We start from the raw sequence: 22,691 nt of genomic DNA, 5'->3' as shown, positions 1-22,691 counted from the left end.
GTTGAGCCATTGCCACTGCTAAGCGGCTGTTACTGTTAAGCAGCCGATGGTATTTAGCAGACTGTTAAGATGCAGCGGAAATGTAGGTGGCCTTACATTAAAAGAGAATTGTATAAAAGGTTTATACACTTTTGCTGTGTATATATAGGAATATAGGAATTATGCACTTTACATACCCAATAAGTAGACACTCGTAGACTAATATTTTTTGTTGTATATTTAACTTGCGGCTGTTTAAAAAAGTTAAAATACTACACGTACATTTAGTGTCGGCAGCCAGTATATATATGTAAATAGCTTATAGACTATGTATGCATGTGTGTGAGTGTGTGTGTCTATTGCATATACGCACTGTTAACTATTGATATTGTTTAGTTTCCATTTGTAATTTGCATTTTTTTAAATTAAATTTCATGAAATTTATTTTAGTGAATGTGAATATGTTTATATATATTTGTATATATATATATGTGTGTGTGCTTGTGTATACGTAATCAGATGGTAATGCGTGTGTTTGTATGATCTAAAAAATAGTATTACGAGAACTTTGTAATTTAACAATTTGTTTCCAATTTCTTTTTAACCAAATTAAATAACAATTATATTTATGTATGTATATAACCATGTACACAAGTGAATTTATATTTTAGTTTTGTTCATTTTGATTTTCTTGTTAGCCCTGATTTATCATTCATTATTATTATTATAAATATATGTACCTAAACAATTTTCAATTGTATATGGTTATTAAATTGAGCGCCTGTTAGATAAACAACGTTTAGCACGTTTTCATTCAAAAACTTCGTTTCAAAAAAAAAGTGTTAATAATAATAGTACATATAGTGTTGTTTGTATATAATTAGTTTAATAAATGTAGTTTCAAAAATTCCTTTGAAAACCTGCCTCGAAAAATAACACATGCACAGTTCGCTGATCAAGAGTGGCTCGAGCTCTGTTTTAATTATTCTCAGCCTCATTCTCGTCCTCATCATCATCCATTTCAAACATCATGGCATTCTTGGTGTCTGCTTCATTGCGTTTAGTTTCATTTTCGTTGCTGTGATTGTTTTTGTTGATGGAACCATTGGTTAAGTCGAGGCCGCTATCATGCAGCGATATTTTCTTGTTCTCCTTGTCATGAGGATGATTTTTGAAATACTGTGCATTGGTAGCGGTCTGAAAGGTGGAAACGGATCTTTAGTGCGTTTTTGATAAGAATGTAAGTGTATACATTGTACTAAAGAGTATCTGAATTACCCTACAACACAAAGAGGTTATACTATTTACTCGCATTTAAGATTAAAGCCTAACAGCTTTCACTAACATTTCCCCTTTACGCTTAATAGCTTTCAGCAATTGGCACTATTATATTTTCCAACTAATCTCAAGTGACATCATCATTCAATTAAATATTTGCTTAAATTACACGTGAATTGCAAGTAAACACAAATATTCCATTATCATTTAAAGTCGTGACCTTCATTTAATAAATAGTTAAGCTGATTTAACTTAAATCGCAATAAGACTGCTGAAAACTGGTTCAATTTGATGCGCCCTTTGCTTTAGTTTAAATTATCACATTTAGTTGCGAATTAATTTGCAATTTATGTTAAATATTTAACTAGCTTACACGCATAAAAGACTTCAAATTCCAAATTCCAAATTTCTAACCAAACAATAGATAATTTAACACTCCAACTAGACATGGCTGTATATGTAAATCAATATTTGCATTTGCCGCACTAATTCAATTAGCTTCTAAAATCGGCAAATTAACAAGGTGTTGCCAATCAGTTACTATCACAAGTTTACCTTGCGGGCGGGCTGCTCTCCATTCCCGTGTGTGGATTCCACCTCCACGTAATCGACCGAGTCGCCTTCGCTGAGGCGACGCTGTTGAGCGCGCAATTTGCAATCGCGTCGCTTTTGATTCTTCTTTCGTTGGCCCAGTATGCTCGAGTCGAGCCTAAAAATAGATATGCGAATTGTCAATTAGATGGAATTGTTTGCAATTGAAATCATTTTATATTTAGACGCACCTGAACACTTGCTTCATGATGTGATCATTAAATCTAACAGTCTTCTTGCAGCTCTCTGAGAGATTATCCTCATCTCCACCTCGTTCCTCTGGTATGCTACCGAACGATTGTGAGAACCCAGTGCCGGCTGCATCCACTGAGCATGAATACGTTGAAGAGCAATCATCAATGGATGAGCAGCTATCGGAGATGGAGGGATGGGGTCCGTAGCGACTGAAACGCTTCAAGATGCTACGTTGCACGCAGCTGCTACTGAGGCTGCTATCATTGCATTCTGAGAAGCTGCGCTGCTTGCGACGTGGCAGCTTCAGCGTATCCATCGGCTGAGAGACATTTTTAAGGCGCTCTGGAGAAGCATCTTCAGGCTGCTCTTGAACGTGATTATCTTTCGCCTTTTGCTGGTGCAGTTGCAGTTGCTGCTTCTTTTTCTGCTGCTGCTGCTGCTGCACTTGCTCATGATGTTCTTGAGCTAACTTTAGATCCTCACAGGCGGACTCGGAAAGTGATCGTTGCTTTTTGTTGCGCTTGCGCTGCTTCTTATTCAGCTTTTTCTGATGCTGCTGCTGTTGCAAATTTTGCTGGTGCTCATGCAGCAGTTCTACACTGTCCACTGTGTCTAAGGGACCTTTATTTTCTTGAGGTTCGATTGTCACTTCCAGTGCGTGTTCCACATTATTATGATCCATGCTAATCTGCAGTGACTTCTCCGAAACCAAGTCACAGTTCTCAAACTCAGTTCCTACCTCATTGCTGCTATGATGACCAAGCACTGAAAATTCCTTGAGATCATTGCTATCAGGTCCAGCCAGATAGTTAGGCAGCGACATGCAGGGCTCATTCATAGTCAGCCTCAAAACCACATTTTCATCACCAGTATCAACTTCGATATGATCGATATGCAGCTGGGGCTGCACCTCAACGGGCAGCTGCATTAGGAACGCATAGTGGGTGGGATAATAGCCAGTGCCCATGGAGGCGAATTGCAAGTGCAGACTGCGTGCTTGCTGCAATGTCTGCACAGAGTCCGGTTGCACATTCGAGACGTGCAGCACAAAGACAATTACATTGTCCAAAATGTTGCAATTAAACTGGGCGGGCAGCTGATAATGCAGATTACTCTTTAGGAATGAGCGGGGCGAAACAGCGGCAATAGGTGGGACTAAATGGAAGGAAATCAAAGCGAACTGAATTACAACAGATCTATATATATATATATAGTATATATATATGTACTTACATGCATCGGAATCATTTTCTTGGCTCTGCTCACTCAGCTCGACAATAGCTTCCTCATCCTCGACTGGCGATTCGCCATTCGAATTGAGTTCCACGCCGCTATCCTCGCGGCTGAGAATCCGCACAGTATCATGCAGGTTGCGCTCTTGACTTGGCGTGGAACGCACCACGGGCAAAGTTATGCACAAACGTCTGTACTCCGTATCAAAACGTGCATTGCCAGCCTTATCGTTTACAGTGTAGGGCAAATCCAGTTTCAATTTGTATTTGGCGCCATGTCGCTCGCTGAGCAGATAAATCGACTTCTGTGTCACATCCAAATGACAATCCGCCGTTGAGTTGAGCAACGGCAGTTCAATTTCAACAACCAGAGCACGTGGTATTGTCACCTGCAGCTTGGCATCCAGTTCGTCTGTATATTCAGCCAAATCAACGTCATGGCTATGCTTGATGCTGTATTTCGGCACCGCAAATGATGGCACGGGCGTCACTTTTTCCTTAACTGGCAAGATCTTGGCCTGGCCAGCATCAGCCTCAGGTTTCTTTGGGTACATGTGCTCTAGGGGATGCGGTTCCTTCTCCTCGTCTGTTGGATTTTTCGATAATTTACGCAGCACCGTGGGATGGGCCATGCCCTTGTAGTCAAGCTTTGGAAATTTGAGATTGGCACGATCCAAATTTACATGATATTCACGCTCCACGCCATCGAGCGCGGTATCTATGACGCATTGACGGAACTGCGCGTTGCGCTTAGCAAGATGCAGTGCATCCGGATGGAAGACAACATCGAAGACTTTGCAATGCTTGTTACTGGCATCGAGATCGTCGCGTGGCGGTGTCTGGGCCATTGGAATGGACCAGCTAAGACCCTTTCGGCCAGTTTCAGAATTAACTGAAACCTCATTGTTAGGCCGTTCCACAACTGTAGAGCTTGCAATATTAATGAAGCATTTTAGTTCGCCATCAATCGATGATTTAATCACGAAGCCCGGCTGCGGATGTATAAAGGTGACGTCAACGCCGCGCTCCTTTTCCAGCTGTGTTATCTCTTGCTCGTAGATCTTACGATTCTCTGGATCCTGGACTTCGTCAACGTAATCGAAAAACAATTTGCGAAACTCCTCGTTCTTCAAAGCTTCGCGTATTCGGTCAAATTCATCAGTACTAATATCCAATTTTTCATTACCATGGATCTTTGAGTGTTTATTACGAGTGGAAGCGGACATAGCTTCAGATCCTCAAACCTGCACTCACTCTCACTAGCACTAGCACTATCTCACTCTCACTCTCACTACTGCTTTTACAAACTCGCGCAATTCGGCAGAGATTTCCTTTGGAACACTTGTTGCACTCTTTAAATAATTTTACAACTAACAAGAACTAACACGATTAACTGTTGTTTACTGATGTTTTTTTCGTTCGAGTGGATTCTGAAAAGAGATAGAAAGAGAGAGTTAAATGGTAATTTAATAAATGACAGCTGATGCAATAACTGGCGAAATTGATTATCGATAGAAGCCGCATTGTGACGTATGCACTTCAAGAAACACACACATGCATGAATACACCTATATAAAATCGATGAGTCGCTTATCTCTCAATTGTCGTAGGTTTTTAACTCGCTATAGGCAAAGCCCGTGCGTAATCTTCATTCTCTGCATTTAATAACATATACATATGCTTCTCCTTTTATATAAATATAAGACGACATTCAATATTCAGACACACAGCTCTTGGTCTCTCAATCGCATACGGTTACACTCTGTCTCTTTCTGTCCTCTCTCAGTAAATTTTGCCGGTTGCAATTTAGTTTTTTGGCAGCACCGAAATGTGTAATTACATAGATTATGTAATGGACACGAAGGCGCACAGAATATAGACATAGTGGGGCTATCGCTTTATTATTATTCTAGCTAAAACGTACTGCGTAGTTTGCCGTTTTGTTGTGACCGTCGTTTCGTATCAGGGTCTGTATGTATTTGTATGTGTCTGTGTGATGTGTGGATGTTTGCGGCGCGAGCGAACTTTTACGAATGAGCATCGAAACGCCGGCAAATGTTTTGCGGACAGCAAGAGGGAATGGAGGGAGCGACGATAGATAAGCAGAGGCAGCTAACCAACCACTTGCCCTCAATTGTTTGTGTCTGCGTTTTATTGTTGTTGTTTAGCGATGTTCTGTATATAAATAATGTGTGTGTGTAATCTGTACGCGTTGTTAGTGTTGCGCAGCACTGACGAGATGGCTTGTCAAAATACACGTATATCCAGATAAAAAGGACAATAAAATGATAGAAAAGGGACAACAACAGCAAACAAGCACATGTTTAGGACCCTCGGCGACTGCGTGTGTGTGTGTGCGTGCATGTTTGTGTGTACACGCGCAAAAGAAAATGTGGAAAAATTATTACAGTTACGTGACCAAGGGGAGCACATGTATGTGTATATATAAAATGCGGCGTTTGATCAATATCGATACGAATATGAAATTGATTGATTTTCTGCATAAAGTTTGTGGCCCACTAGATGAAACCGGTCCCAAATAAACCAGCAGCCGTTTAGCACACGCCCACTGAACAGGATTTGCAGAGAGAATTGCACAGGCGTCGTTGTAAGATAAGGTTGACAAACCAAATGAACTTGAACACAATAAGGAAAGTCAATGACCACTAAGCAGCTTTTACAGCAATCACAATTTGAGAAAAAAAAAAACAATAGAACTAGTGCACACACAAATGCATTTCTACTAGCAACTACACATACACACGAGCAAAGGTACACATAGGTCAAACTTACCTAAAAAATATATGTATGTGAATACATAAGTGTATGTACTTAGATATTTATTAAAAGTAGCCAATTTATATTTATATTATATTTTTTCTGTTAAAATTACTGTGATATTGTCTTTGACGTTTGTTTAGATATTCTAGAAACTTTTCAGCTGATCAATTTTTTCCAGGCGAAGCAAGCTGAGGACCGGCTCAGTGTGACCTGAACAACATAACGACGAGTGGTTTAAATAGTAATCTTTAACAGTATTTGGTATTATCCTAACAGTTTTTAGTATGGGCACCCAAAATTACTGCTGTTAACATTATAATTAAATGTAAACGTATTTTTAGGGTAACCTCAGCCATCGATGTATATCTGTTGGTGTTGGTTAACGTTGAGCTGTTAGTGTTGGGAAAAAAACAATGGCTATGGAGTCAAATTTATTTTTGGTTTTTCTGTTGTCATTTTTTTTATATAAAAATGCAAAAGGTGTGTTAAAATATGTGTCTAATTGTCACATAATGTATGTGAAACATAAACATTTGCATATAAACACGAGTGTATGACTTACATAGCGGCATATTTCTTCGAAAAAATGATGCCTACGCGCTGCTTATTTGTTTGTGTGTATATGTGTGTGTTTGGACGACAATTTGTTTTCATATGCTACTGTTCTGACCAATTGCGCCGCGAATAAAGACAAGTATTATACAAAAATGTCACGAAGTGCAGTGAACAACATGAAAATAATGCCCAATTGTAAAATTATGTATTATATAAATGCATAAGAATGCTTATGTGGGCGAGCATAGCATAAAAGTGCATTTATAATCTACACACACACATACGAATACAAACACAAATACATACATATGCTAGCATTTGATTTGTGTATACAAAAATGTGTTTGCGTATGTGTGCGTTGAGTATTTCTAGCCAGTTGCGTGTATATGTGAGACTCATTGGCCGTGTTGTTGTTCTTGTTGTTCTTGCAGCGGAAATTAGTGGACTCTTGTTAGATGAGCAACAGGATATGGATATGGAATTGCCGCCGCACATTAACGGAAAAGAATTTCCAGCTATACCACAAAACTCTTTGTTAACGCATCCGAGGTAATTAAGTTGAATTAAACGCATCCTCCATTCACAGTTAATTGCTAAAGCAATACAATTAACAACTATTGCTACACCCTTATATCCCAACACCCTTAAATTTATGACCTACCAATCTATTTACACGCTGCACTCCTTAATAGAAGACATGTTAAGAGTAAGCGACGCATGAAAAGAAGGTAAAATTCATTTGGCCGCCTGTTTCATTAAGCTTCCCTCTCACACACACACACATACAGCCACAGACACACATACAAATTGTATGTTTTGAATTTTTTGCTAATCTGATACATTTTACATGCACAGATTAAAATGTTTTGCGTGTGAACCACCCTGTCTCGATCCGAATCAACACGCCCATACATGCCAGAATGCCATACAGGTGAGTAAATAAGGCCTGTCTAATCTATCTGATTTTTCATTTCTTGCATTTCAATTGCAGTGCTGGAAATCACGTACACGTGATGCCGTTGGTCAGGAGCTAGTGTCGCGCGGCTGCACCAAATCCCAAGATCAGCTGCCGTTGATTTGTAATCAGAATGCTTTGAATAAGTTCAACGGCCCCTCGAAACGCAATACAGCAAAGTTCATAAATATCGTTTGCTGTGCAAGCGATTTTTGCAATGATGGCGAATTCCCCGAGTTGCCACCTTTTGTCCGCGGCGATGTGGTGATCACAGCCGACAGCAGCAACATAAGCAAAATGGCCGCTGCAATTTTGGGACCATTTATAATAATCACACTTATGGGCGTTGTGGCGGTGTACTTTATGCGTCGCAGCCATCGCAAGCGACTTGCGGCAACGCGCATTAAACAGGATCCGGAATCGTATTTGGTTAACGATGAATTGCTGCGCGCCACTAGCGCCGGGGATAGTACTTTGCGTGAATATTTGCAGCATTCGGTTACTTCCGGTTCCGGTTCAGGACTGCCATTGCTGGTGCAACGCACGTTGGCCAAACAGGTGACATTGATTGAGTGCATTGGTCGTGGCAAGTACGGTGAGGTGTGGCGCGGCCATTGGCACGGCGAAAGTATTGCCGTCAAAATATTTTTCAGTCGTGATGAGGAGTCTTGGAAACGTGAAACCGAAATCTATAGGTTAGCTAACACTTGGAATTACTATGAGCTGTAGTTAACTATTTTCAACTCTTTCAGCACTGTTTTGCTGCGCCACGAGAATATCCTAGGCTTCATTGGCTCTGACATGACCTCACGTAACTCCTGCACCCAGCTCTGGCTGATGACTCACTACTATCCGCAAGGCTCGCTCTTCGATCATCTGAACCGCAATGCACTTAGTCATAATGATATGATTTGGATTTGCTTGTCGATTGCAAATGGACTCGTGCACTTGCACACTGAAATCTTTGGCACTGAGGGCAAGCCGGCAATGGCACATCGTGATTTGAAATCGAAGAACATATTGGTCACTGCCAATGGAACTTGTGTTATAGCTGACTTTGGTCTAGCAGTTACGCACTCGCATGTCACAGGACAATTAGATTTGGGACATAATCCAAAAGTGGGCACTAAGCGGTATATGGCACCGGAAGTACTGGATGAGAGGTAAACAGACTATAGCTAAGTAACTATTGAACAGCTAAAGTAACTCTTTGTCCTTACTCTTTAGCATTGACATGGAGTGCTTTGAGGCACTACGTCGCACTGATATTTACGCCTTTGGCTTGGTTCTTTGGGAGGTTTGTCGCCGCACTATTTCGTGTGGTATTGCTGAGGAGTACAAGGTACCCTTCTATGATGTGGTGCCCATGGATCCCAGCTTTGAGGATATGCGCAAAGTTGTCTGTATTGACAACTATAGACCATCCATACCTAATCGCTGGAGCTCAGATTCTGTGAGTATAATAACACTATAAAGATTATGCTACAATTGCTAATTTTGCTTTCGCTTACAGCTTCTGGCTGGTATGTCCAAGCTAATGAAGGAATGCTGGCATCAGAATCCGAATGTTCGTCTGCCAGCATTGCGCATTAAAAAGACTATACATAAATTAGCTTCCGTTGATGAGAAGATACGTTTAGACTTTGATGAAGTATGCGTTTAGTAGTTTGTTTAATGTTTTAGGAACTTAAGTTTTATTTTTAATTAGTCTTAAGCGACATTAGTTGAGTTCATTTTGCTAGAAGGCTAAGTTTCATTCATATGCATTATATATTGAAGTTTTATTTTTCATTGTACTCTTTTTCGTTAGTCTGTAACTGCATGAATCGATATTTAATTTTGTGCCTTGCAAATTGCCTTAAATGTATAAAGAAGAAATCTAACTTGACTAGAAGTATCAACTTTATAAGTTATGCGAATCGCCTACATTTATATAAACTTTAATCATTTTCATTTCAAGTGCCATTACAATTAAGAATTGGTAAACAACAAAACGCAAAAACATTTTTATATATATTTACCTCTAAGCTCACTTTTTACGTCATACACCTACGAACACTGAACACTGAACGTCAACAGCTATCTAAGCAGCTATATTATTTCTTTTTTCTTATCAAGCTATGATAGAGTTATTGAGAATGTAAGCAATTGGCGACACATACACGAAAACAACTAACAATCAAACACACTCAACACATACACGAAACATATTGTGCACCTAGTTAAGTGAATAGTTCCCAACTACATATAGAAGTTATATATATATATATATATACATATATACATATATATATTTATCTATATACAATACTTTGTATACTGTACAAATGAGCGCTAATTAAGTTGTATATGTAGTTTACAAATGACTTAAGATACTATCAACAAAAAAAATACAACCTAATTGTTAAGTAAAAATAAAATAAACAAATTCTATAATTTGTCAAGTGAATCCATGGCGAATATCGTTTAGACTCGGACGGCGATAATATAAATTACTGCACTTATATATTTAGCATCTCTTCTATCTTTTCATAGATGTCTTTCGATTATATTACCAATTCGTAATATATAACATAGAACTTTATTTTCAAAAACAAATTTAATAAGATATATGCTTTCAACATATATGAGCATATAATTCAATGTTTTAGTGTTTAAAAAATGTTCGAGAAAATTTGGTCGACATCTTTTCCGTCTACGCTTCGTGTACACTTCAGATGAATTATAAATGTTTCCATGTTGAATACTCCTTTAACATCTACATGTCATGTTCCTTTTCTGTCAGCAATCTGAAAGTCTCGTTGTTCTGCTCGTCGAGGAATAGCAGCTTGAATATGTCGTTGAAGAAATCGGGATAGTAATCGCAAGCGCGTTTGCAATCGGGTGTCCAGTTGATCTCCAATAGCTTTGGCTGCATGCTCATCTGGTTCTCCTCGTCAGTCTGGCCCGTCCAGGCCAGCATTATGTCTGCTGCATAAACTGCTCTCGACTGAGCACAAGGCGCTAAACCACGAGGCGGTAGCTCTTGGCTAGCGCACTGTAGCACCTCGTGCAGCATGTCACAGATACGATCCTCCACTGCCGCCCAATTGTGTTGAGGATACTGCTCTTGCCACATGTCCAAGAAGTCATCGCATTGTATGTGGTGCAGCTCTGCCTGCTCCTGGTAATTCATTACCGTATAATGCTTCTCGTAGTCGTCAAAGTTGTCCAAGGAGAAGGCGTGATTGGCAAAGCGCAAAAAGAACTTGCGATGTACGTAAGCCTCTAGAGGCTTCACTCGCTTCACCAGCAGCACGTAGCGCACATCAAATTTGACTTGGGCGTTGAGCTCCTCGCGTTTGAACAGCACAGGATTTTCAATATATTTCTGGGCTATCTTTGGTCCGGTTGCAGGCAAACGCACAATTTGCTTAATATTATTTGTGATGTAGGTATCGAGACCACGTGCGAGATTCCAGGGCTTGATAATCCAATGGTTATCCAAGCCCTTTGCTGATCTTCGTTGATAATAAGCCACAAATTCACGCAACTCAGTGGATAAATTGTATGTGGTAGGCAACCAGGCAGGGTAAGTCTCCAGCGTGGCAACATTGTGATGCTCCAGGGCAGCACGACGCCCTACAATACCCAGCAGATCCTTAATGGTTATGACGTACTCAAAGGGAAACTGATTTATGAATTTGTGTGGCGTTTGTCTAGCGAATTCTCCGAAATTCTTGAAATGACAGGTGAGCCAGAGCACATCCGCCTCCTCTCTGTTGTCGACTAGCATAAATTCAGGCGCTGTTAAATGCTCACGTATCAGATTGTATTGAGCAAAAACCTTTAGGGGATCACAACGGACAGGAGGCGTAGATCCAGGCAATGTCTCCTCCTCCCGTGGATATGTTTCTGGTATGTGGCCACTGGCAAAGTAATCAGCACTGGGTTCCACCTGCAGAAAGCTTTCCTCACTCAAGTCCGTCTCCTGCCAGGGCAGAAGCAAGGCGGAGCGCTGCGGTGCATCATTAGACACATATTCAGCAAAATCTCGAGTCACTGGAGTACCCTGAACCGAATCCTTTATGGGAAATAGCACGCTGTAAGTGGTTTGAGTTGTGAGGTACAGCAGCGGCACCAAACGAAAGTTGGGCTCATCCGAATGATTGACAGCGGAACCAACCTCATCCATCACATACCAAATGGGCAGACGTTCCTCGTCGGTCAAACCTTCTCTAGCAATGGAGTAGGCATGACAATATCGCCATATGCGTCTCAATATCTTATCGATGCGCTGCTCATGCTCCAGATCCACGCCCATGATGGCGGACAAGCGATCCGTCAGCTGTGGATAATGCAGCAATTGCTGTCGAGCTGTTTTGAAGCGAAATGTCCAGACATGGTCTATTAAATATATAGCCTGCGGATCACTTGCCTTGATGCCATGCTCTCGTGCTACTTCTAAAGCAAATACTGGTTTTGTTTTGTCGTCTTCCTCCTCCTGCTCATCCTCGTCGTAGTCGATGAGCATTAGCTGCAGAGCTTCGCCAGCATCAAAGTTGTCCATGCAAAGTTTGCGATAGAGTGCTGGCCAGAAATGTACAGGAACTCCTGAGGATTCTAGTTGAGGTTTGTGCAGAGCCACAAATTCATTATACTTGTTAATTCCATCCATGTCGCCTGCGAAGGTACAAAAGGCACTGCCTCAGCCCGGCTAATTCACATGGTTGGTATATTTTTATATTTTGACATTTTAGTACAATGAAAATATACTAGCTGGTAAGTACTAAAAATACTAAAGACCAGGACTAAGAAATATTTGAATTTCGCAATTATTTCAATCGCTATCGATAGGCGGCAAAAAAAGCAAATTTTTAACAGTTTGAGAGTAATAGAGCTGAACGTATTTGCTGACTCCCTGCTAGTTCAGCTGCTGAACAGAGTTGGTATTTTTACAACATTTACATTAATATTAACAATCACAAGTTTAGAAAATCTGTATAAATTGTAAAAATCACAGATTCTTTTATTCAGTAATTGTGCACTAATTAAGTGATTGAACTGTGTAAGTATTTTTTTTTCAAATTGCGCCAGTAATTTGTAAAGAAAATTTAATACCAAGCACAGAACATATGTCAGGGTTGCGGTTTGCCGAACAGCTGTTGCTCCAGTCAACTTTTTGGTGAGCACATATAAATAAATGACAACAATATACAATTTCACCATTAGACAAAAATTACACAAAAGTGGCGGCTGCACATACACACAACCATACAAAAAACCCACACAATCAGCAAGCTAGCTTAGAATAAAAATTCATAGTCATCATAACTCGACACTAACCAGGCCTTTTTTTTGACCAAAAAAGGGTTAACTTGGCCTATGTAAGATTATCAAAATTCGCGCAAATGCTGCAACGTCGCAGAAATTTGCTAGTATTAATTGTCATTCTTCTGGCAAACATTCAAATTTAACAACTGCAAAGCATCTGAGAATATATACTAAGCGAAAAAATACAATCAAATGAGTGGCACACTGGCATTGCCAAACCAAGCCGAAGGCCCTGCAGATGCTCCGCTAGAGGCTCGGTCAATGGACGTTGAGGTAAGCAAATTGAATGAAAAAGGATTTCGAATAACTTTGATACATTGATATTAATGCCGAAAAGGTCAAACAACAAACTGTCAATATCAAGAAATATGATATACAGAAGTTTGTACTTATATACATACATACATACTTACATACATACCTACATACATCCATACATTCTAACATACATACATAGCTAACTGCGCAGTTTCTGTGGGCGCGATCACTGTGTCCGTTAGGTAATCCACGCCCATTTGGCGGCACTTCCGCGTTTGCCATAGAATCTATGACGTATGCAGATAAACATATAAATGTATGTATGCATGTGTGAGTGTGAGCAATTACTGTTCGCCTATATATGAGTATAACAATATTCCTTGTTCGTCAGCTAACAAGTAGAACAGTATCTATAGGGCATAATAGTATAAGAGTACATACCAAATTTAAGTGGTTATAAACTCTTGTTGTTTTATGTATATATTCGTGAGCTTTATCAACATATATATATTTGCCTATGTCTAATCATATTAGATATTTTTCTAATCACACATGGGAAAACGAAAGCTGCTTATTTTACAACAAAATTCCCTTTTACATTTATGTAGAAAAACAATTCGATAAATTAGATAATTGGAGCACACAACACATTTGTCATAACGGATAATCATGTTTTATGCGTAGTCAAATTCCAGTATTTAATTTTTATGCAAAAATAATATTTTAGGTTTCGAAAACTAACGGCTTTAGCCTTTGGCAATGGTGGCATAACTGGACAGCATCATCGCCAACTATGCTACGGGCCGTAGAGAAGAAGATACTTTCATATCTGAAGTTGCCCTACCGCGGCTTCTTCGTGGACATTGGTCCAGCTGTGGGCGATGCGGATAAGATTTGGACGGTGAGCATGAATACAGAGTCTAAGGAGGTGCCCCTTGTATTGCTGCATGGTCTTGGCGCCGGCGTTGCCTTATGGGTTATGAATTTGGATGCCTTCGCCAAGGATCGCCCGGTCTATGCAATGGATGTACTTGGCTTCGGACGAAGCTCCAGACCACTGTTTGCCAAAGATGCACTGGTCTGTGAGAAGCAATTTGTGAAATCGGTTGAGGAATGGCGTCGCGAAATGAATATAACTGATATGATACTGTTGGGTCACTCCATGGGTGGATTTATTGCATCCAGCTACGCGCTGAGTTACCCGGAACGTGTTAGACATTTGATACTGGCCGATCCATGGGGATTTCCCGAGAAACCCGCCGAATCGACCAACACTAAACAGATTCCCTTGTGGTTACGTGCGATTGCACGCGTTTTAACGCCATTGAACCCACTGTGGGCCTTGCGGGCTGCCGGCCCGTTTGGCCAGTGGGTGGTTCAGAAGACACGTCCCGATATTATGCGCAAGTTCCAGCATACCATCGAGGAGGACATCAATCTCTTGCCCCAGTATATACATCAGTGCAATGCCCAGCGACCGAGTGGTGAATCGGCATTTCATAGCATGATGCAATCATTTGGCTGGGCCAAGCATCCAATGATCCATAGGATCAAGGATGTACGTAGCGATATACCCATCACATTCATCTACGGCTCACGTAGCTGGATTGATTCTGCTTCTGGTGAGAAAATCAAATCTCAAAGGGGCACTAATTTGGTTGATATTAAGATCGTGACCGGTGCCGGGCATCATGTGTATGCAGATAAGCCAGACGTATTCAATCGCTACGTCAACGAGACCTGTGATATATACAAAGTCAATAAAATTGAGCGCCAGCTGCAGCAGTTGCCGCCGGTGGTTGAAGCGATACAGATAATCCGTGACTCAACTGAATCGGATGAGGAGCACGACATGCCAAATTTGAGGGCAGCGGCGGTATCCGTGGAGATCAAACCACAGACGGATGCTGTCCAAGATGTTACATTCACAACATCAAAAGATGCTTCAAAAGGTGGAGAGGCAGCTGCAGCAACATCGGCAGAAGCAACTACAACCGTAACAAAGACAAAGACCAACAAATTAGATTTGGCCGATGTGAAACGAAAATGAGAGAAAGCGCAATGAATATTCTTGGCGGCCTTTATATTATTATAAATGTTGCTTTACCAATAATGTGTCTATTATTATTATTTTTTTTATTTTTAACTTTATTATTAGCCTGTTTTGCCTAGTATTAAATGTTGTCTTATCTTAGTTCTTTAGTTTGTTATTCTCTATTGTCATTCAAGTCCATTCACACAATCTTTCGCAACCCAACGTTGCTGCGTGATTCAGTACTCGAATCTGATTAATTACGCGTGCTATATTATTCTGAACAAAGTTCAAGAGTTTCATTTAGTAATTCTGATAAATCATTTATTCTGTATTCTTTTCACAACTGCGCCTAAAAGCTCGCTTTGGCTAAACAATTCATTCCGTATCAGGCGTTTGACGTCGGTCCAACTCACAGCGGCAGTCATCGACCTAACCCAGTGGCCTAGACAACAAAATTGATTTAACTTTTAGCTTAGCTAATCACAATTATTCATGCTTTGCAATCTACAATAATATGGAAATGTACTTAAAAAATTATTTAAAGTTTTTTGATAAGCAAAAGCTGTGAAAACTATTTTTATTCACTGAGTAATGTAGATCTCTCACTGAATGGCAATTTAGCTATGTCTAAATCGAGCACTCATTATCTTAACTTATTTGCTCAAATTTTCAATCGCTGTCTCACTTTTTGCCGAATTGCTTTCTCACTTTATTTTCACTTTCTTTTATATATTTACTCTCTTGCATAAAAGTTGGCTCTCTTATATAACGGTTTGCTCTCTTGTATAATAGATTGCTTTCGTTCACTCTCTTAAATAACAGTTCGTTTTCTAACGTTGAGTTCCCGCGGGTTTCTCTTTTGCATGTTAGCTTCCTTCTATAAAACGACTCGAACTCTGTCTCCTACGTATCAGTTTTCTCGCTCATATATAGTTTTTCTATTATAGCTGACCCAGCTGTTTCATATATAATGGCTCGTTATCTTGTTCAGTTCTCTCCACCTCTCACCCCATATCGCCTCTCTATGCAATTTTCAAGAAATGCATCTAAACGTCACAAATTTTAATGAACATATGTATAGAAACTAAATTTAAGTGCCTTGTTGCATAGTGTTAAATATATTATATTATATTTACATGTGTATTTATTTAACAGCTCATTTTCCAGATTTTGCACTATCAGCAAAGCTCATTGTTATAAGCGCTTGCCATATAAACAATCATACTTATGTGTATACAAAATAACTGCAGCAATTAAGTGTATATAGTGTATATGATTCCTATATCAGATCAGTTTAATTTACGACTTGTCGTCATGCAATGTGAGCACAAACAGATTGGCTCTCTTTCGCTGGAATATACATTGGAAAGTTAATGTATATGTATATAAGAAGTAAACAAAGCTGTCGACTATATACAAAATTATCAAAGAGAATTAAAAAAACAAAATTAACTTGCCACTTGATAAGCCAAGGTTCGTGACTAACGAAAGCAAAACTCAGACAACAAAGACAAAGACATTTTGTTTACATAAAATAACATATTTTAATGGACTATAATTATTATGTTTAATTTGCTTCTTGAATTGTAGCAAAATCTTTCTAGCAATATGCATTTTTTCACATGTTATAGATTACAATTATAAATGTTAAGTTGCCTTTTGCATTAGGTTATAAGTGTATATAATAGAATTGATAAAAATGGTTTGATAGACTGCTCTACTTGGCATCGGCAAAGCCAACACGGTCATTGCCCATATCGAATTCAGTATAGTATTTGCCAATGAAGACATCGCCCAGAATCCAGAGGGGACCATTTGGTGGTGGTATATCCATACCCATGAAGCCGGACAGACAAATAGTTTTTCCCATTTGAGCAACGCGTAAAATATAATCCTTCCCTTCCAGCTCAAACGTTTTGCCGCCCAGTACGAATTTGATGACAGGCAAATTGGGTATTAAGTCACAAGAGACGATATACTGGAAGAGTTAACAATTATGTATATATATGAACAGTAAACAGCAAGAAGCATTCTTACCTGTCCACCCACAATGGGTGTGCCTCCGATAGCCTGATTGATTGAGGTGGCTTCGGCAACAGGTGCTGCGATTAGCGAAGTGCCCGTATCAGCAATTACCTGACAGCCACCTTTGCACAGCTCCACATTATTTATTTGAGCGGAATCCATTTGGATTTGCCAGTAACCTTTGCGTGTTACAGGCAAATAGGTGAAATCGCCCGTATAATGATTGGTATCAGAGCCGCCGAAAATGATTTCACCTCCTTCGGGCGCCGCGGGATCACGATTCAAGTAGAATGAAAACACCGGCTGCGCGATTAAACTCTGTTCGAACATGCTGTAAAATGGTGGCTTAACGCCATCCACAGATATCGAACTATAGCCCAATCCAAGGATACCATCGAATTTGGCGGCGACAAAGACCAAACCAGGTTCACTCAAAGCCTCAGCGAATGTTTGACCCTTGATATCCAAGCCGGCAATGTTGACTATGTCGCTTGATAAGTAACCAGACAAACTGCCCGAGCCATAGTGTATATCGAATGCGGTGCCGTTCTTACTGTATGTCGACGATTTGCTGGCATCGTATTTGTTGTGCATCAAGCAAGCGATGTTGGTCAGGTGACATTTTTTGGATGGCACCCATAGATTGGAAGAGCCTGTATCGAAAACTACTTTGAAATTTTGCGGCGGTGAGCCAATCGATATAGGGCCATAGTATTGGGCATCCAGATAATTGGAGAGCGGTTCGGGAGCAGCGACGGCGCCATATTTAATGCGCAATTGATGCAACTCGGTGCCGACTTCTGCAAAATGCCGGCGTGCAGATTGGAATTTGATTAACGGTACTCGCAAGAGTTGCGGTTCCACTGCCAAGGCTACGGCTAGGCAAGCAGCAATTAGTAGCAATGACTTCTGCATGACTACTGCAAGCGATTGAAATGTTTTAAGTTGTAAAATTCACTCTTGACTGATTGGATTTTAACCGTTTGTGTTGCACCTAATTAAATATTTGCGGCGAAGCAGTGAAAATGATTCAGCAAACAAAATGTGCTAAATTTGACCAAAAATACCAGAAGTCGTGTAACCAGGGATGAATCGCCCTTAATGTTTAATAATTGAATTTGCTCTTTGACTTATAAATACTTGATCAATTTTATTTTGGGTTAAATCTGAATCGATGTTACATCGTTTGTTTTCAAAAGGCTTTGTAATTGTAATATATATATACATATATACACACATGTATATATATATATATATTTGCAATAAATTGTTGAATTTTATCTAATCTCTTAACTTATGGTTACTGTTTTGAGTGTGCTAGTAATCGTTCTCTGTGCATTTCAAAGGGTATCACTATAAGCAACCATTTTCCAACATTGATAATTTTGACATAGATATATAGATGTTTCCTTCTTTAAAATGCATTATAAATTGCTTAAAGTACCGACTTGCAAAATATACTTTATTTTTATCCTGATCAGTACTTGTAGCGGTAAATAGCTACACCAGCAACTCCTATTAAAATGGTGCCCATTAAAAATCCGATTAGTTTTAACTGTAAAAAAAAGAAGGGACATTGACAAATAAGGAATATCATCAATGCTTTGTCTTTCAGCTTACTTTTGAATTATCTACCAAGGGTGTTTTCTGTCGAACATTGGTCTTTTGCTCCATTTTCTTAGCTTGACCTAACATTTTCTGGTACATTTCTTTTTCGTTGTGCTCATCTCGGCGTGCCTTTATAAAGAGTCTAGCCAAATCTGATTGTACAGATTTATTATCCGGCTCCAGTGTCGCAACCTTCTGCAACAGCTTGATTGCCCCTTGCGTATCATTCTTGCCCTCGAGCACCTGATAAGGAACGAATGGGAGATAAAGATTTGTTAAGTGCCACGTACACAATAAAAGTATTCAACATACTCTGCCCTTGCGATATAGGGCCTTGGGGTTATTGGGCTGGCAACGTAGCACATGTTCCACGGACTGCAATGCAGCATCGTAAGCTCCAACTTTGATCTGAGCCATTGCCAAATTGTTATAGACAATAAGACGATCTTCTAATAGACTTTGCAAATCACTGTTGGATAGCTATGGAATAAATTTGATTAATATATGTGACATCAATAACATTATTGATTAGTTATTCATTGTTCGTTACCTCTAGATCTTCTTTGCCAAACTCAGCATCGGGATCACCATCACGATTATCCAAATAGTCCAGCGCACGTCTATACAGATGAATTGCATTGTTGTATTCTACACGTTTGTAAAAGAAATTAGCACGTTCTTTTTTCCTCGCACTGCATTTCCAAAAACAATTTATATCAATATCTTTTTAAGTATTATCTGTTATCTATTATCTATTACCCATATTTACGCAAAACATCGAAAGATTTCAAATCAACGAAGTCCTCAAACTTAACGTCAACCAGTTCTAATTCATAAATCAGCTGCAATTTAAAGGGTTTATGTCTTGTTTACTTGAATCGGATTATAAGCAAATCATTTCACTTACATTAGTGTTGGGTGGTATAACAGTTTCTGGTGGATTTTCAGTTTTAAGACCTATGGTGCCGTAGCCGAAGCGTTGATCGATGCTAACTTGTGCTACTTCGCCAACATGCATCATTGGCAGCACCATATCTAAGCCTTGGACCACCTCGAAATCGCCCACATGACATTGGAAGCGCTCTTCCTTTTCTACAACGGTGCCATCTTCCAACTTACCCGTATATGTGATCGTTACCAGATCACCGCGATTGGGTCTTTTGGCATTGGCTGGTGCCTTTTTAATAATACGCTTAATTAGCTGTTTATTTCCCAAAATATCGCATTCGATTTCATCATCCATATCTTCATCTTGCTGCTTTGTATTAACTTCGCTATTGCTACTACTTTGCATTGGAGCCGATTCGGCTTCGGATGTTTCGGATTCATCCACATTGGAATGGGTTGACCGAATATCGTTGGTGTCATCGGCATTGGTTAGATCTTCAAAAGAGCTGCTGCTAGATTTTTCGATGTCCATATTAAGCTGACGGATTTATGCGTAAAACGTTGAAACATGGAACAAAGGGCAAAAAACCCAACCAACAAATTTGGCTACAGCCATCGATACTCACTCTAAATGTAGTTCAATTTGGGACTAATTGCGGATAAACAATCAGTGGCGTTAACTGTTTTGTAAGTGCTAAACTTTCCAACCGTTTGCGCACTGAAACGACCCAACAATTTTAGAAATTAACTGACTATTTGAAATTATACAGTAAAATTCAGGTTTGGGAATGATTACTTTCACAAGTACATTTGACATTTCACATTGCCAGGGTTGCCAACATCACATGATCAAAGTGTCATGGGCATGTATTTACATATTTTTTTTTTCAATTTGTTGATATAGATATTTATATTATACCAACGGATGACATAAAATTATTTTGTACTTGTGGATGGGTAATGATACAACTGAAACTTGTCTTAAAAACACTATGCTTAATTATTTGGTTAATTTTGATTTTTGATATCGTGGCAACGCCAATCAGCTGTTGCGTTCTGTTTTATATTCTACATATGCTTTGTTTGCAACAACATTTATTGCTATTTTAAATAATGGGCAAAAAAAATAAAGGTGGCGGCAAAAAAAGATGGAAGATCCATAAGCACCGCTCTAAAAAAGCCAAACACCAATCGTCGCTAAAAAAAAGAACTTCAATATATCAATCGGCATCAAAAACAAACACGTGCCCAGCGGCAATGGGAAATGAGGCGCTTCCAGGAGCCTCTTGTTCCAGCGCAGCTCGGGAGATGGAAGTGAGTATTGAATTGCAGTTAATTATTATTAGTTATGTATTAGTTAACTTGTCGCGATTATTGGGGGTTCTTTGTGATTGTTATTAAGGGGCGGCCGACGCAGTTGCTGGAAATCATATAGCGCATGCGTCAGTCCCCCAAACACCAAAGAGAGAACGCTTTTTTTTGGGTGAAAAACTGCGCGAGTTCCAGAACAAAAATTTCTAGTAAATTGTATCAGTGCAAATTTGTGAAACGAAAGTGGCCAAAGAGTGTAACTAAATCCACCTAAAAAACTAATAAATAAAACAGAAATACTTTGAAAATGGAGCAAATCTGGCGTAATATCTGTGCTCACTACGATGTTCCGGAGGATGTGACCAATGTCTGGTTTGCACGCATCGAACAGCATCTGAGCGAAGATAGTCCAACTCGAGCCTACCACAACTGGCAGGAGATGATGCAGCGCAAGCATGAGCATCTATCCGACTGTGCACCGAGCATTGCTTTGGCTGCCTTCTTTCAATATTATCACTTCGATGGCAATCGCAGCTGTGTGCAACAGAATTGCGAAGTGTTCGAGGAATTTTGTCGCGATGCTATGATTGAGGATGTGAGTAGATGTATAAGATATAGATTGTATCATTATTGATGAAATTCGAAATGATGTAATGCAGGAGCATGCCAAGTCGCTTGTCTGCAATCTGTTGGGTCGCAAGACGCCTGACAATGAGGTCACCTGGTCGCATGATGACGAAGCCAATTTGTTGCAGGATGTTGATTTGGTTGTGTTGGCGTATGTACTACATATAAGATCTTTAAATGTGTCCTGTATCCAAAAGATTTAGAAATGTTTGATATAAGCAATGCCTGTCTCAGTGCAACTTTTTGGCCACGACTGCCAGCTTGTCTGTCTGCCTATATATAGTATTGGCTATTAAATCTGAGCAGGACAAGGAATTATACTAGTTTATGTGTCCTTATATACAGTGATAGCTCTAATGGGTGGATAATCAAGATTCTATTAATATCCTTCGGTAGACTCCATCCGACTCCCTGAAGAATTCATTCAAAAGGGCCAGTTAGACAACTGGTTGTTAGCTGGATACAGGGCAGTTGCCTAGTCGTGCACGCTCGACTAGCTCATGCGCTAAGAAGAGTCTAAGCTCTGCTGTCATCTGCAGTGCTCCGCCAGAGGAATATAAACACTATACTCAACTGTTGCGTCATGAATACGCCAATCTGGATGATGAGAGCTATAAAATGATGCGTGTCAAGGTCTTGGAGACTCTGTTGCTAATACCATGCATATATGCAACAACAGAATACCATGAGAAGTACGAGGAGCTGGCACGTGCCAATATACGGAATGAGATACGTGAGCTTAAGCAGTAAACGGTTTGGATGGAAAGTAGTTAGTCAACGATTAGGGATCAGGAACTCCCAGTCAACAGTATACAATATGCAGCTTTTGTCTACAAATTTGTGTGTGTGTTACCTTTTTATATAACTAAATGTTGTCAAGAAACTGGATTTTTTTCTAATCTAATTGATGAAGGATGTGGACATTGAGAAGAAGCCGATTTATCTAAAGTGTATCATTCGAGTGATATAAACGATCTTAGCTAGCTGAATTTACAAGCGATGCGCCAATCATATTTAAGTTAATGCCATTCCTCTGTTAAATGTCTAACCATAGTGGTAT

At 39.7% G+C, this 22,691-nt stretch overlaps 7 protein-coding genes across 11 annotated transcripts; 3 read left to right on the top strand and 4 right to left on the bottom strand.

The window, feature by feature from the left end:
• Positions 1 to 730: 730 nt before the first annotated feature.
• On the bottom strand, positions 731 to 4,704 carry LOC111593818 (protein kintoun). The gene is made up of 4 exons (XM_023306848.2): positions 3,277 to 4,704; positions 2,040 to 3,198; positions 1,813 to 1,966; positions 731 to 1,176 (listed from the first exon to the last, which is right to left on the bottom strand). Exons 1-4 carry the CDS (start codon positions 4,499 to 4,501, stop codon positions 958 to 960), a joined length of 2,757 nt encoding a protein of 918 aa, XP_023162616.2. The 5' UTR covers positions 4,502 to 4,704; the 3' UTR covers positions 731 to 957.
• LOC111593819 (activin receptor type-1) lies at positions 1,169 to 9,316 on the top strand. Of its 5 annotated transcripts, none has more exons than XM_023306851.2 (7): positions 1,169 to 1,219; positions 7,043 to 7,160; positions 7,467 to 7,542; positions 7,603 to 8,261; positions 8,319 to 8,729; positions 8,794 to 9,019; positions 9,080 to 9,313. In XM_023306851.2, exons 2-7 carry the CDS (start codon positions 7,081 to 7,083, stop codon positions 9,227 to 9,229), a joined length of 1,602 nt encoding a protein of 533 aa, XP_023162619.1. In that variant the 5' UTR covers positions 1,169 to 1,219; positions 7,043 to 7,080; the 3' UTR covers positions 9,230 to 9,313. The 5 variants fall into 5 exon arrangements, with proteins under 5 accessions (XP_023162619.1, XP_023162617.1, XP_023162618.1 ...); XM_023306849.2 differs by lacking the exon at positions 1,169 to 1,219 and adding an exon at positions 6,417 to 6,536 and having other exon boundaries at positions 9,080 to 9,314; XM_023306850.2 differs by lacking the exon at positions 1,169 to 1,219 and adding an exon at positions 6,628 to 6,670 and having other exon boundaries at positions 9,080 to 9,315.
• A 934-nt stretch (positions 9,317 to 10,250) lies between these two features.
• LOC111593832 (tubulin--tyrosine ligase-like protein 12) lies at positions 10,251 to 12,286 on the bottom strand. Its single transcript, XM_023306870.2, has one exon. The coding sequence runs from the start codon at positions 12,221 to 12,223 to the stop codon at positions 10,325 to 10,327; it is 1,899 nt and encodes a 632-aa protein (XP_023162638.2). The 5' UTR covers positions 12,224 to 12,286; the 3' UTR covers positions 10,251 to 10,324.
• Positions 12,287 to 12,754: 468 nt separating this feature from the next.
• Positions 12,755 to 15,248, top strand: LOC111593897 ((Lyso)-N-acylphosphatidylethanolamine lipase). Its single transcript, XM_023306966.2, has 2 exons — positions 12,755 to 13,152; positions 13,865 to 15,248. The coding sequence occupies exons 1-2, from the start codon at positions 13,072 to 13,074 to the stop codon at positions 15,185 to 15,187; spliced, it is 1,404 nt and encodes a 467-aa protein (XP_023162734.2). The 5' UTR covers positions 12,755 to 13,071; the 3' UTR covers positions 15,188 to 15,248.
• A 1,524-nt stretch (positions 15,249 to 16,772) lies between these two features.
• Positions 16,773 to 18,241, bottom strand: LOC111593899 (lysosomal aspartic protease). Its single transcript, XM_023306968.2, has 2 exons — positions 17,210 to 18,241; positions 16,773 to 17,150 (listed from the first exon to the last, which is right to left on the bottom strand). The coding sequence occupies exons 1-2, from the start codon at positions 18,110 to 18,112 to the stop codon at positions 16,890 to 16,892; spliced, it is 1,164 nt and encodes a 387-aa protein (XP_023162736.2). The 5' UTR covers positions 18,113 to 18,241; the 3' UTR covers positions 16,773 to 16,889.
• An 80-nt stretch (positions 18,242 to 18,321) lies between these two features.
• LOC111593898 (peptidyl-prolyl cis-trans isomerase FKBP8) lies at positions 18,322 to 20,501 on the bottom strand. Its single transcript, XM_023306967.2, has 7 exons — positions 20,320 to 20,501; positions 19,713 to 20,231; positions 19,565 to 19,647; positions 19,356 to 19,497; positions 19,118 to 19,285; positions 18,818 to 19,048; positions 18,322 to 18,752 (listed from the first exon to the last, which is right to left on the bottom strand). The coding sequence occupies exons 2-7, from the start codon at positions 20,223 to 20,225 to the stop codon at positions 18,675 to 18,677; spliced, it is 1,215 nt and encodes a 404-aa protein (XP_023162735.1). The 5' UTR covers positions 20,226 to 20,231; positions 20,320 to 20,501; the 3' UTR covers positions 18,322 to 18,674.
• A 59-nt stretch (positions 20,502 to 20,560) lies between these two features.
• LOC111593900 lies at positions 20,561 to 22,659 on the top strand. The gene is made up of 4 exons (XM_023306970.2): positions 20,561 to 21,007; positions 21,299 to 21,599; positions 21,664 to 21,782; positions 22,171 to 22,659. Exons 1-4 carry the CDS (start codon positions 20,958 to 20,960, stop codon positions 22,379 to 22,381), a joined length of 681 nt encoding a protein of 226 aa, XP_023162738.1. The 5' UTR covers positions 20,561 to 20,957; the 3' UTR covers positions 22,382 to 22,659.
• Positions 22,660 to 22,691: the final 32 nt, after the last annotated feature.

Source organism: Drosophila hydei, unplaced genomic scaffold (assembly GCF_003285905.1).
Source record: "Drosophila hydei strain 15085-1641.00,03,60 unplaced genomic scaffold, DhydRS2 tig00008122-arrow-pilon, whole genome shotgun sequence".
NCBI classification, from domain to species: Eukaryota; Metazoa; Arthropoda; class Insecta; order Diptera; family Drosophilidae; genus Drosophila; species Drosophila hydei.
The sequence above is the reverse complement of the archived record's forward strand: the minus strand, read 5'-3'. Positions and strand labels throughout refer to the sequence as shown.

Excerpts from the sequence above, each read along its gene's own strand:
- LOC111593818 (XM_023306848.2), bottom strand. The coding sequence starts at position 4,501 with ATGTCCGCTTCCACTCGTAATAAACACTCAAAGATCCATGGTAATGAA. Across the intron at positions 1,967-2,039 it reads ATCATGAAGCAAGTGTTCAG|GCTCGACTCGAGCATACTGG; the intron begins GTGCGTCTAAAT and ends ATCTATTTTTAG. Across the intron at positions 1,177-1,812 it reads GAGAGCAGCCCGCCCGCAAG|ACCGCTACCAATGCACAGTA; the intron begins GTAAACTTGTGA and ends TCCACCTTTCAG.
- LOC111593819 (XM_023306849.2), top strand. The coding sequence starts at position 6,470 with ATGGCTATGGAGTCAAATTTATTTTTGGTTTTTCTGTTGTCATTTTTT. Across the intron at positions 8,262-8,318 it reads CGTGAAACCGAAATCTATAG|CACTGTTTTGCTGCGCCACG; the intron begins GTTAGCTAACAC and ends CAACTCTTTCAG. Across the intron at positions 9,020-9,079 it reads ATCGCTGGAGCTCAGATTCT|CTTCTGGCTGGTATGTCCAA; the intron begins GTGAGTATAATA and ends TTTCGCTTACAG.
- LOC111593832 (XM_023306870.2), bottom strand. The coding sequence starts at position 12,223 with ATGGATGGAATTAACAAGTATAATGAATTTGTGGCTCTGCACAAACCT.
- LOC111593897 (XM_023306966.2), top strand. The coding sequence starts at position 13,072 with ATGAGTGGCACACTGGCATTGCCAAACCAAGCCGAAGGCCCTGCAGAT. Across the intron at positions 13,153-13,864 it reads CTCGGTCAATGGACGTTGAG|GTTTCGAAAACTAACGGCTT; the intron begins GTAAGCAAATTG and ends ATAATATTTTAG.
- LOC111593899 (XM_023306968.2), bottom strand. The coding sequence starts at position 18,112 with ATGCAGAAGTCATTGCTACTAATTGCTGCTTGCCTAGCCGTAGCCTTG. Across the intron at positions 17,151-17,209 it reads CACCCATTGTGGGTGGACAG|TATATCGTCTCTTGTGACTT; the intron begins GTAAGAATGCTT and ends TAACTCTTCCAG.
- LOC111593898 (XM_023306967.2), bottom strand. The coding sequence starts at position 20,225 with ATGGACATCGAAAAATCTAGCAGCAGCTCTTTTGAAGATCTAACCAAT. Across the intron at positions 19,049-19,117 it reads CCCTATATCGCAAGGGCAGA|GTGCTCGAGGGCAAGAATGA; the intron begins GTATGTTGAATA and ends GTTCCTTATCAG. Across the intron at positions 18,753-18,817 it reads CCTTGGTAGATAATTCAAAA|TTAAAACTAATCGGATTTTT; the intron begins GTAAGCTGAAAG and ends TTTTTTTTACAG.
- LOC111593900 (XM_023306970.2), top strand. The coding sequence starts at position 20,958 with ATGAGGCGCTTCCAGGAGCCTCTTGTTCCAGCGCAGCTCGGGAGATGG. Across the intron at positions 21,008-21,298 it reads GCGCAGCTCGGGAGATGGAA|AAATACTTTGAAAATGGAGC; the intron begins GTGAGTATTGAA and ends TAAATAAAACAG. Across the intron at positions 21,783-22,170 it reads GTTGATTTGGTTGTGTTGGC|TGCTCCGCCAGAGGAATATA; the intron begins GTATGTACTACA and ends TGTCATCTGCAG.